The following is a 13,521-nucleotide window of genomic DNA, read 5'->3' on the forward strand; positions in this document are numbered from 1 at the left end:
AAAGCAAAGTTCAAAAGGGGAAAAAAAAAAAGGGTTTATATATCTGGTGTTTTGGAAATTAATTTACTAAAGAAAAAGAAGGATGATGGATTTAGTTTCCTCATTCATTTTAGCAGTTTTAATCTCTCTGACCAAGAAAAGAAGAGTGAAACATACCCCATATCAAATGGAACATGATAAAGCAAAACTAGGAATAAAAATTCCCCCTGTACAAGACTTAGAGTCTAAAGATTGAGTGAGAGAAACATAACTCATAAGCCATGAAATTAACTACCTTCATATATATATAATATAATTATTCCAACCAAGAAACAGATGCCATTGCCACCTCCTCTCTTTTCAATTAGTACAATGAGAAAGAAGAAGAATCACCCACTTGGGATGTGCTTGCTGATCTTGTATACTTCTTTGATGAGGAAGAAGATGGTGATGAGGACATGTCAGATCTTCTCCTAAGCATCTGCCTCATCCCATCTGCTACTCTAACTGCAGGGTTGGATTTGAATTTGCCACAAAATGACATGTGAGCTCTCACAGCTTCTTCCATACCAAATGACTTGTTGCTGCCTTTGCTAACCTCATCTCTAACTGCTTCTGAGCACAACCCACATAACCATTTCCCATCAAATTTGGCCTTCACTTGACTGATGTAGTCTTGTGTGCAATCCTCTTTGAGTCCACAACACTCACACTTTACCTGCTCAATCTCCATTTTTGTTTTTCTTCTTTTGATCTCTGCTTTGCTGAATTAGCAATCTCTGAGAGATGAATATTCTTTTTTTCCTTAAGTGTCAAAAGGATTCAAGAAAGGTGATGAACAAGGTATTGCAGATTATATGGATGTTTTTGTAGTTGGATTTGATTGCAATGATGGTGTGGAAAGTGGGTTTCTTTTCATTTCTTTTGTTTTTCTTTTGATGTGGTGTTGCTCACTTGGTAAGGATGCTATTGTTGCTTCAAGAACTAACAAGTGTTTGATGTATTGTATGAAAGCTTTTATGGTTGGATGTTGTATGAGAGCTTTTATGGTTGGGATTTTCTTTTTCTTTTTGATTGGTTATGGTTATTGGAAATTTAGGAGGGTAAGAGAGACAAGACAGAGAGGGGAGAGATAGCTCTTATAAGGTGAGGGTGGAGAAAACTGCCATAATTTCCTCCATGTTCTAAGGGACATGGGGCAGTGGGAAATGAGACAAGAGTGGTCGGGGGGTCCTCAGGGTTGGCCCTTTCTATCATATGCAAATACTTAATTCCTATCCCCCCACATAAATAAACAAGGGTGCGTAGGTTTTGGGTTGTAAATTACATCTCTCTCCACAACGATTATGATAAAGTCGTGCATTTTAGAGTCCTCGCACGACTGACGCTAGTATAACTCTTGTATATAATATAACACGATTGACGCTGGTATAACTCTTTCTATATAATATAGATTTCTTACTTTTTGGTAGTTTTAGTGACAGTTACTTTCGGTTGAAATGGCTTGTAGTGAATGTGGCTTGCCTTAGCTCTGTCTAGCTTTTGGCTAAAGCTTTGGCTTTGGGTAGTTTGTCTGGTTATCTTAGTTCCATGAATGTGTTGACTTAACTGCTGACCATCTGACTTTCATTTACTATAGGAATAAAGCCAACATGACTACCATGCTTTGTTGACCAAACAGGCCTTGGGTCGTTCAACGGCCAATGATTGATCAAGATGTGCATTATTAGGGGTTATGACTGTATGTTTTGCCCTACACACTGCCCACCCTCCTTGTACATTCTTATGGAAATGAAATGAGAAATATTTTCCTCTCCTTTCATCCTCTCTGGTCATGACAGCTGGAATGTGACATGGCAATTAGCAAGAGATAATTAAGATGAAACTTGAACACTTAATCACTATGTAGCCATTAATTATTGCAATAATTCAAACAACTTTGTCCTCCTTTTTTCTTTCAAGTGTCAACAGAGGAGAGAAGGTACCGTATGCTCATGTGCTATAGTCAAAATTCACAAGTGCTGTTGTTTTCTCCGCCCAGCAAATCCCACCCAAAGAAAAGAGAAAAGGGAAGGACAAAGAAAAGAAAGCAAATGGGATGTGCATTTGTTGACATGCTCTTTGGCCAATTGCATTACAAAACTTGTTCCTCTCTCTCGACAATTTTTCTTCTTCTTTTTTTTTTTTTTTTGTTGGGTTGGTGATGATGCAATGCAACTGTATCATGGCATCATTAAGAAGGAAGCAATGTATGATTTTTGTTCAGATGTCGAAGCAATCTATGATTAAGATTTTTCACATCTTTATTTTTTCTTGTGGGGTTTTTGAAGCTCTCATCTTCTCATGCTGCAAAGTTGCCATCACCTTCCATCCACAGTGGAGTTTTGTCATGTGTAGTAATGTTGACTTGATTTGGCTTGAGGGTTCACTAACTCAGCCCACGTACTGGATTGTAATTGGTCAATTACAGTGGGCATGGATTAATAATTTGAAGGGTTTTCCTCCAAAAGGAAAGTGATGTTCAAGATTATTTTAACTGGAGAGTTCAGTATTTGTGTTTGCTAGTAAATATAGAAACATAAAAAAGTATATATATGCATATCCAATCTCCTTTCAGTGAGAGATTCTTCAAATAATTTTATTTAAGAGACGTTCTTTAGGGTACCCTACGAATCGTTTTTCAACAATCCAAACCATCTATTTTTCAAGTCTTCATTCATAGATCATCTTTGCAAAAAATCAGACAAATTGAAAATTAAGACATCTAATTGAGACCAACAAAATCAATGAATATGGTGCTTCAAGAAAGTACTTAAATTTTAATAATTTAATTGAATGGTCAAATGATATTGGATTCAAGTGATTTTTTGTAGAGATGATCTTTGAATGAATATTTACAAAATAAAGGGTTTGGATTTGAGAAATACTATGCGGAGTGGGCTATACAAGGGTGTCCCACAAATAAGTTTAGAATCCCTCAAATAAACTTATTTAAAGGATTCCTCAACATAAGCTCTCAGTATATATATATACTGAAAAATTTGAGTGGCAGCAAAGAAGAGATGGACACGTAGCTATATACAAGGAGTTGAAATGAATGAATGAGACAACTCATTGAAGAGGCAAAAACAAGGGGCGCACAAAGTTGCTTGCTAACTTTTGTACATATCTTGGGACCAAAACAATATAACAAAAACTTTTGTAAATTTAGTAACAGGGGACAATATACAATACATAAATTTAGTAAAGGGTAATTTTTTGTTCTTTTATATAGGTTTAAGTCAATTTAGTTGTTAACCTGCCATTCAATTCGAAAACGAAAGTGAATCTAAGATTTCCTTTTTTTTTTCTCTTTAATAACATGACACGAAAGAATTCGTATTCGAGATATCTTTCAATCCTTTTCGTATTTGAGATATCTTATAATCTTTTTCATATCTGAGATATCTCAACAAATTAGAATTACATGAAAATTCGGGCAAACTATTTCATTTGCCCTATTTTCATATATGAGATATCTCATCTTTTCCATATTCTGTCAACCATCTTATCCATAATAATTAGAACATACTATTCTCACTTGACATAGTCATGATGACACGTTACTTTCATCATTCTGTCCAACGAAAGAAAACCTTTTCAAAAGGGTTTTCTTTTATTATTCACACACAGACTCTGATATGACATAAATTGTCAAATCAGATTTTTATTTTCCTTTTCGATTAGCATTTTGAGTGATTGTAATTTGTAAGGTTATTAACATGTTAACAATATGATCTTTAGTTGGAGAGATTTGTATTAAGTTAGTTGGTTAGGTTAGCGTGTTTGTTCTCTTCGCTTGATGAGTTGGAATTCTCATCTCCGTAATTTAAAGTAATAATTCACAATATCATTAAATTTGATCTTTTGTTAAGTACAAAGTAAGTGATAATCGACAATGCAAAGTTAATCCGAAAAGCGAAAGAGATAATCACAATTTGTTGATATTAATCATATATATGTCCACCATCCCTTAATAATAATTTGCTAAATCTTTAGATATCAAGTGAAGGACTACCTACTACTAATTGGAGTTAGATCCTACTTGTCCTTATATCAATAATTGGAACCATTGATTGAAAAACATACGTCCAAGATATGCACAGAAATCTTATGAAGATTTTAATCATGGATTTGTACATCTTAAGCAATGTTAGGCAGCCATAAGCACGCATTTGCCACGCAACTTATAATTGACAAGATTTGAATGGTGAACCAGTTGGGTTTTCGTATAGCTAGCTAAACAGACTAAATCCCAACCTAGAAGATTAGAAAGGGAAACGTCACAATTAATGAGGACAAATAACTTTGGTTTTGATCCTTTCTACAGATTATTTCTACAGTTCAATGTATGTACAGTACGCCACCTTGCTGACATGAACGTATATATACGTCGTCTTTGAAATGATAGATACAACATCTTCCGTATAATTCACTTGGATGTTTGTACAGGTAAGAGAGAAGTATCTATTATTGATATTTGACGTATTATATTGTCAGTTGTGTTTTAAAATTGCAAATTTGCATTGACTTCATTCATCAATCATACTGATTAACAACGTTACAACATAACATATGACAATCACGTTGTATAGTTCGATTGGATGTATGTGTACGTAGGGATCATCTCTCGACTGTGTGAGAAAAATGATCAAATAGGTTAGTGTGTTTTTGCATAGCATCTTTACAAAATGAATTGACGTTTTTTGCATTATGTAGTCGTTGGTGTTAAAGATTATGAATCCCACATCGAAAACTTCATAAAATAAAATAAAGCATATATTAAATGGTTTCATTATTAATAACGTCAATTCATTTTGTATAAAACTCCATACATATATGTAGTTAAGTTGGAGACAATATCGATAAATTTGCTAGTCCTTCTAAAATTTAGTAATATCGGTTCTCTCTTTCTCTTTCCTGTTCTTAACAAATTAATATATAATAAATTTCCAAGTATATTTCATATCGGATAAAATCCACCCACTATATCTTTGAATTAATCCATCCATGCCAATTTCCAAGTATATATATATATATTTTATATCTTGTCCTCACAATGCTTCACGACATCCATGAGAGCCCACGTTATTGCTCAAAATAGTTTTGGAACCTTCTACTATTGAAGGAGCTAATCCTGAAGAAATTGGGAAATCAACACTCTTTGTCTGTTGGGGATCAATGTTTAATTAATAAATAAATGCATTTTTAATGTTCGAACCAAAGAAGAAAGGCATAATTTATAGATGAATCACGACCAACTATGTAACAGGAATAAAACCCCTACCCAATTTATAATGCAAGAGGAAACAATACCTAGAATTTGGTTTGCTTCATGTGAATTGTCCTTCAACTTCATATATATTCAGGTATGGGAAATGAAATGATTTTCCACTCCCAAGCTCCTTTTCTCGTGAACCAAACGCCTCCTCGGAGTCCTAAAAGGTCTATGAACAAGCCATGGGCAAGCATGTGGGGTTGCCCAAGTTGAAGAGAGCCCCAGTTGCCCAAAAACTGTGGCCAGACAAAGAGTCCTTGTCATGAAACCGGACGTGTTGAGTAGTTGTCTGGTAGATGTCCGGCAATTCTAGTGGCCACAATGTTATTTCCAAATTCCAACTGATATTGTTTGTGGGTTGATCGCAAGATCTGGCCCAAACTCCGATATCCCTGCACCTGTTGCTTGAACAGGAAGGAATTCATTCATGGATATCTACATATAAATAAACATATACGGCATGCAATTGGATTTTATCTGATGCCTTTTTCTGTGTATGTGGCCAAACTCACTTCATTCATGATTTCCAGTTAGCTGAATGTGACCTTTTATACGTTAATAAATAACAAATAGATATGATTCATATGAATGAGTTAGGTATATGTCCTAAAACACCAACTTGCACTCGTATTTTCCTTTTCTTCTTTGATAGAATTGGTCAATAAACATAAAATCAGATCAAATTTCTTCAGAAGGTTTTCTGCTATATTTGTATAATCCTAAAAATGAAGTGCTGGCTTCTCGGCTAGGAGGAGTTGGCTTAACAAAGTAGACAAGCCACTTAAGAGTGAAAGTTAACCTAGTTTGATTAGGGAAGTTGATTTTCTCACTCCTCTTTTGTCTGCTTACACTCCCTTTATTGGAAATTGTATGTTCTCATTCCTGTTTTGTCCACTTACATTCCTTTGTATGTTATAGTGAAAAGTATTTTATTAAAAATAAATAATAATAAAAATGAGTTTAAGTGGACAAAAGGAGAGTGGGAAAATCAACACCCTTGATTAATTTGTCTGATTAATTAATCTTAAGGCATAACTTAATCTTTGTCCTTTGTATTGGGATTTAGATACCCTTTTTAAGGCATTATTTTAACAAACATTGTTTAAACTTCTTCCCCAGAAGCATTTCCTGGTTTGGGATTTATATGCATTGATTTGAGGTCAATGATTAATCACATGGGTTTCTTGTTTGGTTCCCATTATCATATGAAGTATTGTACATTAAGTATTTGATAGGGAAGGTGGAGTTTGTTCAAAAATTAATTGTCTTCACATGGCATTCACATGCACTCACTCTCCTCTTGCTTGCAGGCCTCCCTCCCTCCCTATAGCAGCTACCAAGAATTCTTCTCTCCCAACTCACCTAATGCCTGACCCCCAATGGCACTGATCAAATCAATCATTTGGCACTTGCAAGCTCTTTTTTAGTATAAAGGCACTTGCAACTCTAGTTTTAGACCAACCAACCTACTTCTTATCTTCAACTTCACCGGAACAATCCAAATGCATAGTGTTCACTTATTGATTATAGTCGCAAGATTCAACAAAATATCATCATTGTTTATATGTTTTTATTTTTTATTTTTGGGTGACTAGAATATGTGGTAGCACATGAATTCTCTGTGCAGTATTTGATTTTTAATTATATATTGTATTGTTGATGGGATATTGACATTTTGATTAGATAAAATGTCGGTACGTTATCTTAGTGACAATGGTGCCGACACATTAACATTGGTACATTAACAGTCCAGGTAACTAGAATATCCGATTTACTTATGACTCTCCGTATATCAATAGTATTTCATTATTTTTATTTCTTTAAGTTTATAAATAAGGCATAGGGAGCTTTAGTTTTAACACACTATACAGTTTTAAGACATAACAAGTTTGTTCGAGAAGGTTGATAACCTAGTAGGACAAAGATGAATTATTCATTGTATACTGCTTAGGGAAAAAATAATTGAAAAACAAAAACCAGGAGTAATAGTAACTGTGGGCTGGACATTATTATGTGGGGCATGTTAGTTGGTATATAATAGTATATCATGGTATTTTTAATAACGTTTTGTTTAATAATTAAACCAGCCTCAATCATTTGGACTGGAACTACTGTTTTCAGCCTCTTATCTCCATTTATTTCTGATCAAATGCATGAGCCATGGCGATTCTACAAACTGGTGTTACCCAATCACACGGATGATATCCTTCTGCATTTGGAAAAAACATAAAGAAATAATGTTTCCCAAACAAGTATTTAAAAAAAATGCAAGCAGAGCATTTATCCATCAAATAATATTTCAAAATTAATGAAGAATACCATGAAAGTTTTTTTATTTATAATATTGCTGAGATATGCCAGTGCAGATCACTTGGACCTGAGAATTCACGGTGGTATCAGAATACCACATTACTTGTATCCCTGCAGGAAATTAGTATAGATTGATGGTTTGGATTGGAAACTTGCTAAATTTAAGGTATATAGAAGGAAGAAGTAAAGGCAATCTCTCAAGTGTTGCCCAAGTTGAAAGTAGAAAATAGAAAGAAACTTATCTTTTCTAATCCCCACAAAATAAGCGATTATTTAACTTTACCTTCATTTCTTACTTCACCATACCTTCATCATTTGAAACTACAGCCGTTGGTTTTGTTTGTAGCCAAGATGATTAGGACGATGTATTAGCTGGATTATGAACACTAATTAAAGAGAAAGCAGTCGTGTAATTTTGTCATATCAATCTGAGCCTGTTGCCTATCACAATAATGAGACAATATTGATTGTATCGACACAGGATATCGAGATCGTATCGATATAATTCGACTATTTTCTACAAAATTTGTGTTTGCCTTTACCTTTTCGTTTTCAGCTTATATGGAATTCTAATCACTAGCATACCCTCGATTGAAAAACTACAAATAATAATAAGGCAGAACAGAACGAGGATGAGCAATTACTGGAGGCTGCATTTCTCGTACTACTACACCAATTAAAAGTATTAACTCCTTTCAAACAAAGAGAAAATAGCATGTTCAATCTACACTATGCCTATCGGGTGATATCTACAAAACTCTCTCTTCTCGTTCTTGTTTATGTGTGAGTTACAGTATGAGCAAAAGACTTGCAAGTTAAGCTTAGGAGTGAAGGAGATCCTCAAAACGGGGATGTAATTAAGACTCAATTAGACTTCATCTCAATATCTATATCTTCTGCACTCTCCTCTGGCTTGGCATCAAGATGATCTCCCGGAAGGAGGCCAAGGAGTGGTAAAGGCAACAAGGAGCTGAGGTTGCACAGGATGATCAACAAGGCCAAGTTATCATATTGGTCTTTGGTTATGCCAAGGAGCTGGGTCAGGCCAGCACCCATGAGCCCTCCAAGAACACTCCCTGCATTTGAAATGGACATGAGGGTTGCAAAAAGTGTTGCTTCCACTCCCTCAGGGCATAATCTAGCAGCCAGCACAAGAACAGGCATGAAAGAAGCCTATAACAAAATAGGAATTAGTTTGGCAGTAGAACCACTCACAGAATCAGTTTTGCAAAACAACCATGTGGTCATCGTGAATAGAAATTGCATTCTTTATTCTTCTAAGAGTGACTTCATCAGTTTAATTTCTTTGTCTATCTATCTATCTATCTGTAAGGAAGGCTTGAAACAATCTTCGACCAAATTTTCAAGGCATATTAGGAAATGAAGGTATTGGCATATGTCCAAGGAAATGAAACATTTTCTAACAAATTACAAGAGGGTGCATCAAGAGTCAACTTACACCAATTTATATTAAATGTGTACCTGACTAAGAACCGTAATAACCAAAGAATCCCCCATTGCAAACCACTCATCACTTATACCAAATTTACGGTTTAATCCAGTCACAAGGAAAACCTGAGACAAAAGATCAACAGAAATTACATAATATTTCCTTCGGTCAATTCAGCGATGGAATCATTAATAGCCTTAAGCAAGTAACTTGTATCACAAACCTGAGTCAACCCAATAGCTGAACCAAAGATAGTTGTGACAAGAAAAGTCTTCTTCAGTGGAACAGTTTTCAAAAATCCATTATACAATCCAACCCCAAGCAGTGATGCTACTGAGGTAACAAGCTTGACACGTCCTAGAAATTCTGGTGTAAAACCAAGTTTGTTTGTGCTGAAAACCAAAACTTGTTAGAATCGGATGCATTTATTGAGACGAATTCAAAGTGTCGATGAAACACATGTAGCTTTTAGAAAGTAAAGAAGAATGATCACAATCATCAACTGGACGTACGTGAAGTAAAACATGGCAGAGTCTGAATGAGGGGTTGCCTGCCACAAGAAAATGAACAATGTGGGAAAAAATACAGTGGGATGCCTAACAGCATTCCATAACTGAATAAAGTTCTGTTTCCAGCTTTCAAGCAAGTTAGGACCAGCCAAAGCAAAATTTGTCCCCTTTGCCGCACCAATCACAGGCTGCTCATTTACAAGAACAGCAACCGCAGATGTCAGCAGTGGTAGCAAAGCCGTGACGCCAAAAACAAATCTGAAACATCAAAATTTGAAAAGAGGAAGAAAAAAAAAGATTCCTTCAGATCTTCATGAACAATAGGAAATTAAATTCCAATACAGCAACCTTATGTACCTTACACCATAAGCATCCACCAAGGAGCCACTAAAGTAGGAACTCACAATTCCGCCAAAAGCTGAAGATCCCCAACACAAAGACTGAAGAGAACCTGACATACTTTGTGACTCACCACGAGCCCTCTCCACAACCATGGAATCTACAACCTACACCATACTTCAGTTTTGACATGGTTTATACAGTATGCCACATTAGGAAAACGACTGAACAAAAAATAAGACAAATTATTTCATGTCAGAGGTTCTGATTCTGCATTCAACCTTTTGACCAATGAAAACAACTAGGTCTAATTCATTTCCCCAAATTAAACCAGACAGTCTAGACTCTTTCTTCCTCTGCAACCATTTTAGGGCTTTTCCTCCCAATCTTCTCAAATGTATTCAATGTTATCTTATTTGGAATCTCAAAGGAGAGAATTGTGGATCAGAGCCACCTAATATATATATATATACATTCTCTCTTAGAGAGCATTTTTTTAATTTCATCATCATCTCTCTCTCTCTCTCTCTCTTTATACGTACATATAAAAATTTTACTAATAATTATCAAACTTACCTAGTTAAGTAACAGCATCTCATCCCTTCTATCATATAGACTGTTGAGATACACTATATGCGTACATAACATAATCTAATATGTTCAGAGGATTTTCCATGTAGAAATCCTTGATTTTAAAGAACAATCTAAATAAATCATCAACTCAAAATTTTTGCTGAAAAACCATGTTAGGAACATATTATGACACATGAGACAATATAGCTTTCCTTTACACTCAAACCTACGAAGGTAATAACTGGCAGATACTTACCACATCAGAAAAGGCAACAGAAAGAGATCCAAGAATTATGCAGAAAGCAACGCTAAACTTGCCATCAACAACAGTTGCCATCAAGCTCCATGAGAGTGCACCAAGAAGCCCTGACAAAATCAAGTATGACCTTCTTCGGTACCCAAATAGCGGGACAGAATCACTGCAAGGACCAAAAAATTGTTCTTAAACAAAATAACAAAATACAGTAACAGAGGGCTAGCAAATTGAGATAGAGATAGCAAATAGATTCACACCTAATAAACCCATAGACAGGTTTAATCAGCCATGGTAATGCAGACAAGCCAGTAATCACAGCTGTCTAGTCAACCATGTAAAATTTGTCAGTAATCAAGACTACGAAAATCAAGGATAATAATTCCCTTATCGGATTTAAACAATTAAAAAGTACCCTCATATTAGTAATTCAAAGAATGCCATTATCCCATTAGCACCTTTTTCAAACTAACTAGGATCCTCAAAGTAAATTCTTTACTAATCAGTGCATACCCACATCAATTTACGTTCATAGTTCATCAAACATGCAATTGAAAAAGCTACAATCTACAGAGGGAATACATAAAAGAAACTAGTTCCACAAAAATGGAAAAGGTATGAAAACGAAGATGTAGATACATACCTCAGCAGGGTCTAGATGCAAATCGTCTTTTAAATAAAAACTGACAGCAAGCCTTGCAAGGCCAAGAACACCTTGAACAAAATACACCATGGCAACAGCCACATTGTCAGGAGACAAATCGACCCCGAAGAATTTGATCATTCGATGCTTGTTCTTGTGAGGAGCTGTTTTGCTAGGAGAAGGCATGCTTGTATCTCCTTCCGCATTAGTTGTCAACACATCCCTTTCTCCTGCACCTGGTATTCAGAGAGTGGCCAAAGCTAAGTAAAGCTTCAATCTTTATCACATTTTGCTAAAACCCAATTTCAAAAAATTCAACCAAAAAAACAGCTTCAATCTTTACACTTAAACTACGAAATTATCATAGTAACATTTCAATAAAAGGGAATTAAAGAAAAAAGGAAAGAGCTTACTAATCCTGGAACCGAGGAACGGCGCGTCATCCAAGTCGAGCCGGCGAGGGGGTGAGGAAATGGGAACGGCAACCGACATGTCGTTATCGGGAAGACGCTTCCGACGAGTTCTGCGCCGGCGGCGAGTTCTTCTGTAGGCCCCGGATACGAGGGTGCACGGTTTCCGGCGGATCCGAGAGGCGAGAGGGAGTGGAGCGAAGGAGGCCGAGGACAAAATTGGATTTACCGAGGGTAAGATTGAGATTGAACAAAAGGCAGCTGATCCCATTAGAAAACTAATTTAATACGGAACTGTACTTGCATGCTCTCTCTTGTGGGTGATCATTTTAAATTTTAATATTTAGATTTGTTGTGAAACGACGCAAGTGCCCCTTTCGTTACGGTATTTCTGGCCAACAAATGGACACGTCCGGGTTGCTTTACCGCCATCGCTGCTTCAGTGGATCAGCCCACGGCCCAACCAAGATGCCTTTGGGCCAGGTTCACCCAATAATAACGAGAAATGCCGGACTTAGGCCCAATATAACACAAAATGTAGACAAGAAGAGAAATGTGACACAAGAAGGAAGAATAAGAGACGAAACTAATAGCACATGTGGGTTAAGTTAGTTTGTTAAGGCATTATGCCGTCCCTTTACACTTGAATTTGATTTTCCTCCCTATTTAATTAATTTTAAAAAAACTATCGCTTATATAAAAATTAAAAAAAATTAAAATTTTTGATTATTTTAAATTTTAATGTATAAGTTTACACAACTGAACTCAAAGCATTATGTTTAGTGGGTTACAATTGGAAATACATAGCAATATATAAGTTACGTTTTCTTTCTCCCACAAAAGCTAACAGGGTTGTAGTGCTCCCCTACCCCCGCGGAAGGGTCTATAAATAGGAATCTTGCCTCAAGACACTAGGTAATAGTAACTTGGCACAAGTACTCTTACTTTGTCAAATTACTTATTCCCCTTCTTCTTCGGTTTACTTAAGCATCGAAGGGCCTTCGGCTGGTACCACACCTGTGCCTAAGGCCTTACTGTGTTTTTTCCATTCTTCTTGTAGATCACATTCCCCTCTGCTGAAGGGCCCACAAGACCGAATGTAGAGTCATCTCTAAGTTGGGTCCACTAGTGATCATTTTTGGCCATCAACACACCTTTAAGAGTTGGGTTACAAATGAAAACATTCGAATGAATGATTGAATATTAACATCCAGTTACATTCGGATTAGTGAAACTTGTATGTAACAAATGTATCTCTCTCACAATAAATGGTCTCATGCTAGAATGTTGTGAGAGGGAGAGTGTAAGACATGTTACATGTAACGTTTTGTCGTATAAATGTGACATGTTGCTCCATTAGCTCTATTAATTTAAAATATGGGATGTTACTACCTCAAGTTATGACTGGGGAGTCGTACGTTATAAGCTACAAGTAACTAACTTCCATTTCCACTTTTATTCTATCTATGTTCATTGTCAAGACATGTCAGCTTTTTTGGTTTCTCTGAAATGTCACTCTCGTTTTTCAAAGCATAAAGTATTGGTTCACATATTGGAGTTGGAGGTGTGATGAATGATCATGCAAGCAAACTTGGCTCTACTCTCCTTTTCAATATACAACAACTTAGTCTTCGCTTCTAGATTTTTACACAAGGAAAACATAACCCGAATAAAATTACCAATATATTTATTATATTTGTTTTGGTAGAGAATCTCGCAAGTAAAATATGAATATGTA

The 13,521-nt window shown here is 35.9% G+C and overlaps 2 protein-coding genes across 3 annotated transcripts; both read right to left on the reverse strand.

Moving 5' to 3' along the window:
• Positions 1 to 261: 261 nt before the first annotated feature.
• On the reverse strand, positions 262 to 1,230 carry LOC110755009 (uncharacterized). Its single transcript, XM_021956149.2, has one exon. The coding sequence runs from the start codon at positions 710 to 712 to the stop codon at positions 344 to 346; it is 369 nt and encodes a 122-aa protein (XP_021811841.1). The 5' UTR covers positions 713 to 1,230; the 3' UTR covers positions 262 to 343.
• Positions 1,231 to 8,239: 7,009 nt separating this feature from the next.
• Positions 8,240 to 12,097, reverse strand: LOC110755002 (Major facilitator superfamily protein). Of its 2 annotated transcripts, none has more exons than XM_021956139.2 (9): positions 11,787 to 12,097; positions 11,374 to 11,609; positions 10,991 to 11,055; positions 10,734 to 10,896; positions 9,923 to 10,071; positions 9,569 to 9,823; positions 9,280 to 9,448; positions 9,089 to 9,181; positions 8,240 to 8,779 (listed from the first exon to the last, which is right to left on the reverse strand). In XM_021956139.2, the coding sequence occupies exons 1-9, from the start codon at positions 12,052 to 12,054 to the stop codon at positions 8,471 to 8,473; spliced, it is 1,707 nt and encodes a 568-aa protein (XP_021811831.1). In that variant the 5' UTR covers positions 12,055 to 12,097; the 3' UTR covers positions 8,240 to 8,470. The 2 variants fall into 2 exon arrangements, with proteins under 2 accessions (XP_021811831.1, XP_021811832.1); XM_021956140.2 differs by having other exon boundaries at positions 8,506 to 8,682.
• Between the last annotated feature and the right edge of the window lie 1,424 nt (positions 12,098 to 13,521).

Source organism: Prunus avium, chromosome 1 (assembly GCF_965620075.1).
Source record: "Prunus avium chromosome 1, drPruAviu1.hap1.1, whole genome shotgun sequence".
NCBI lineage: Eukaryota > Viridiplantae > Streptophyta > Magnoliopsida > Rosales > Rosaceae > Prunus > Prunus avium.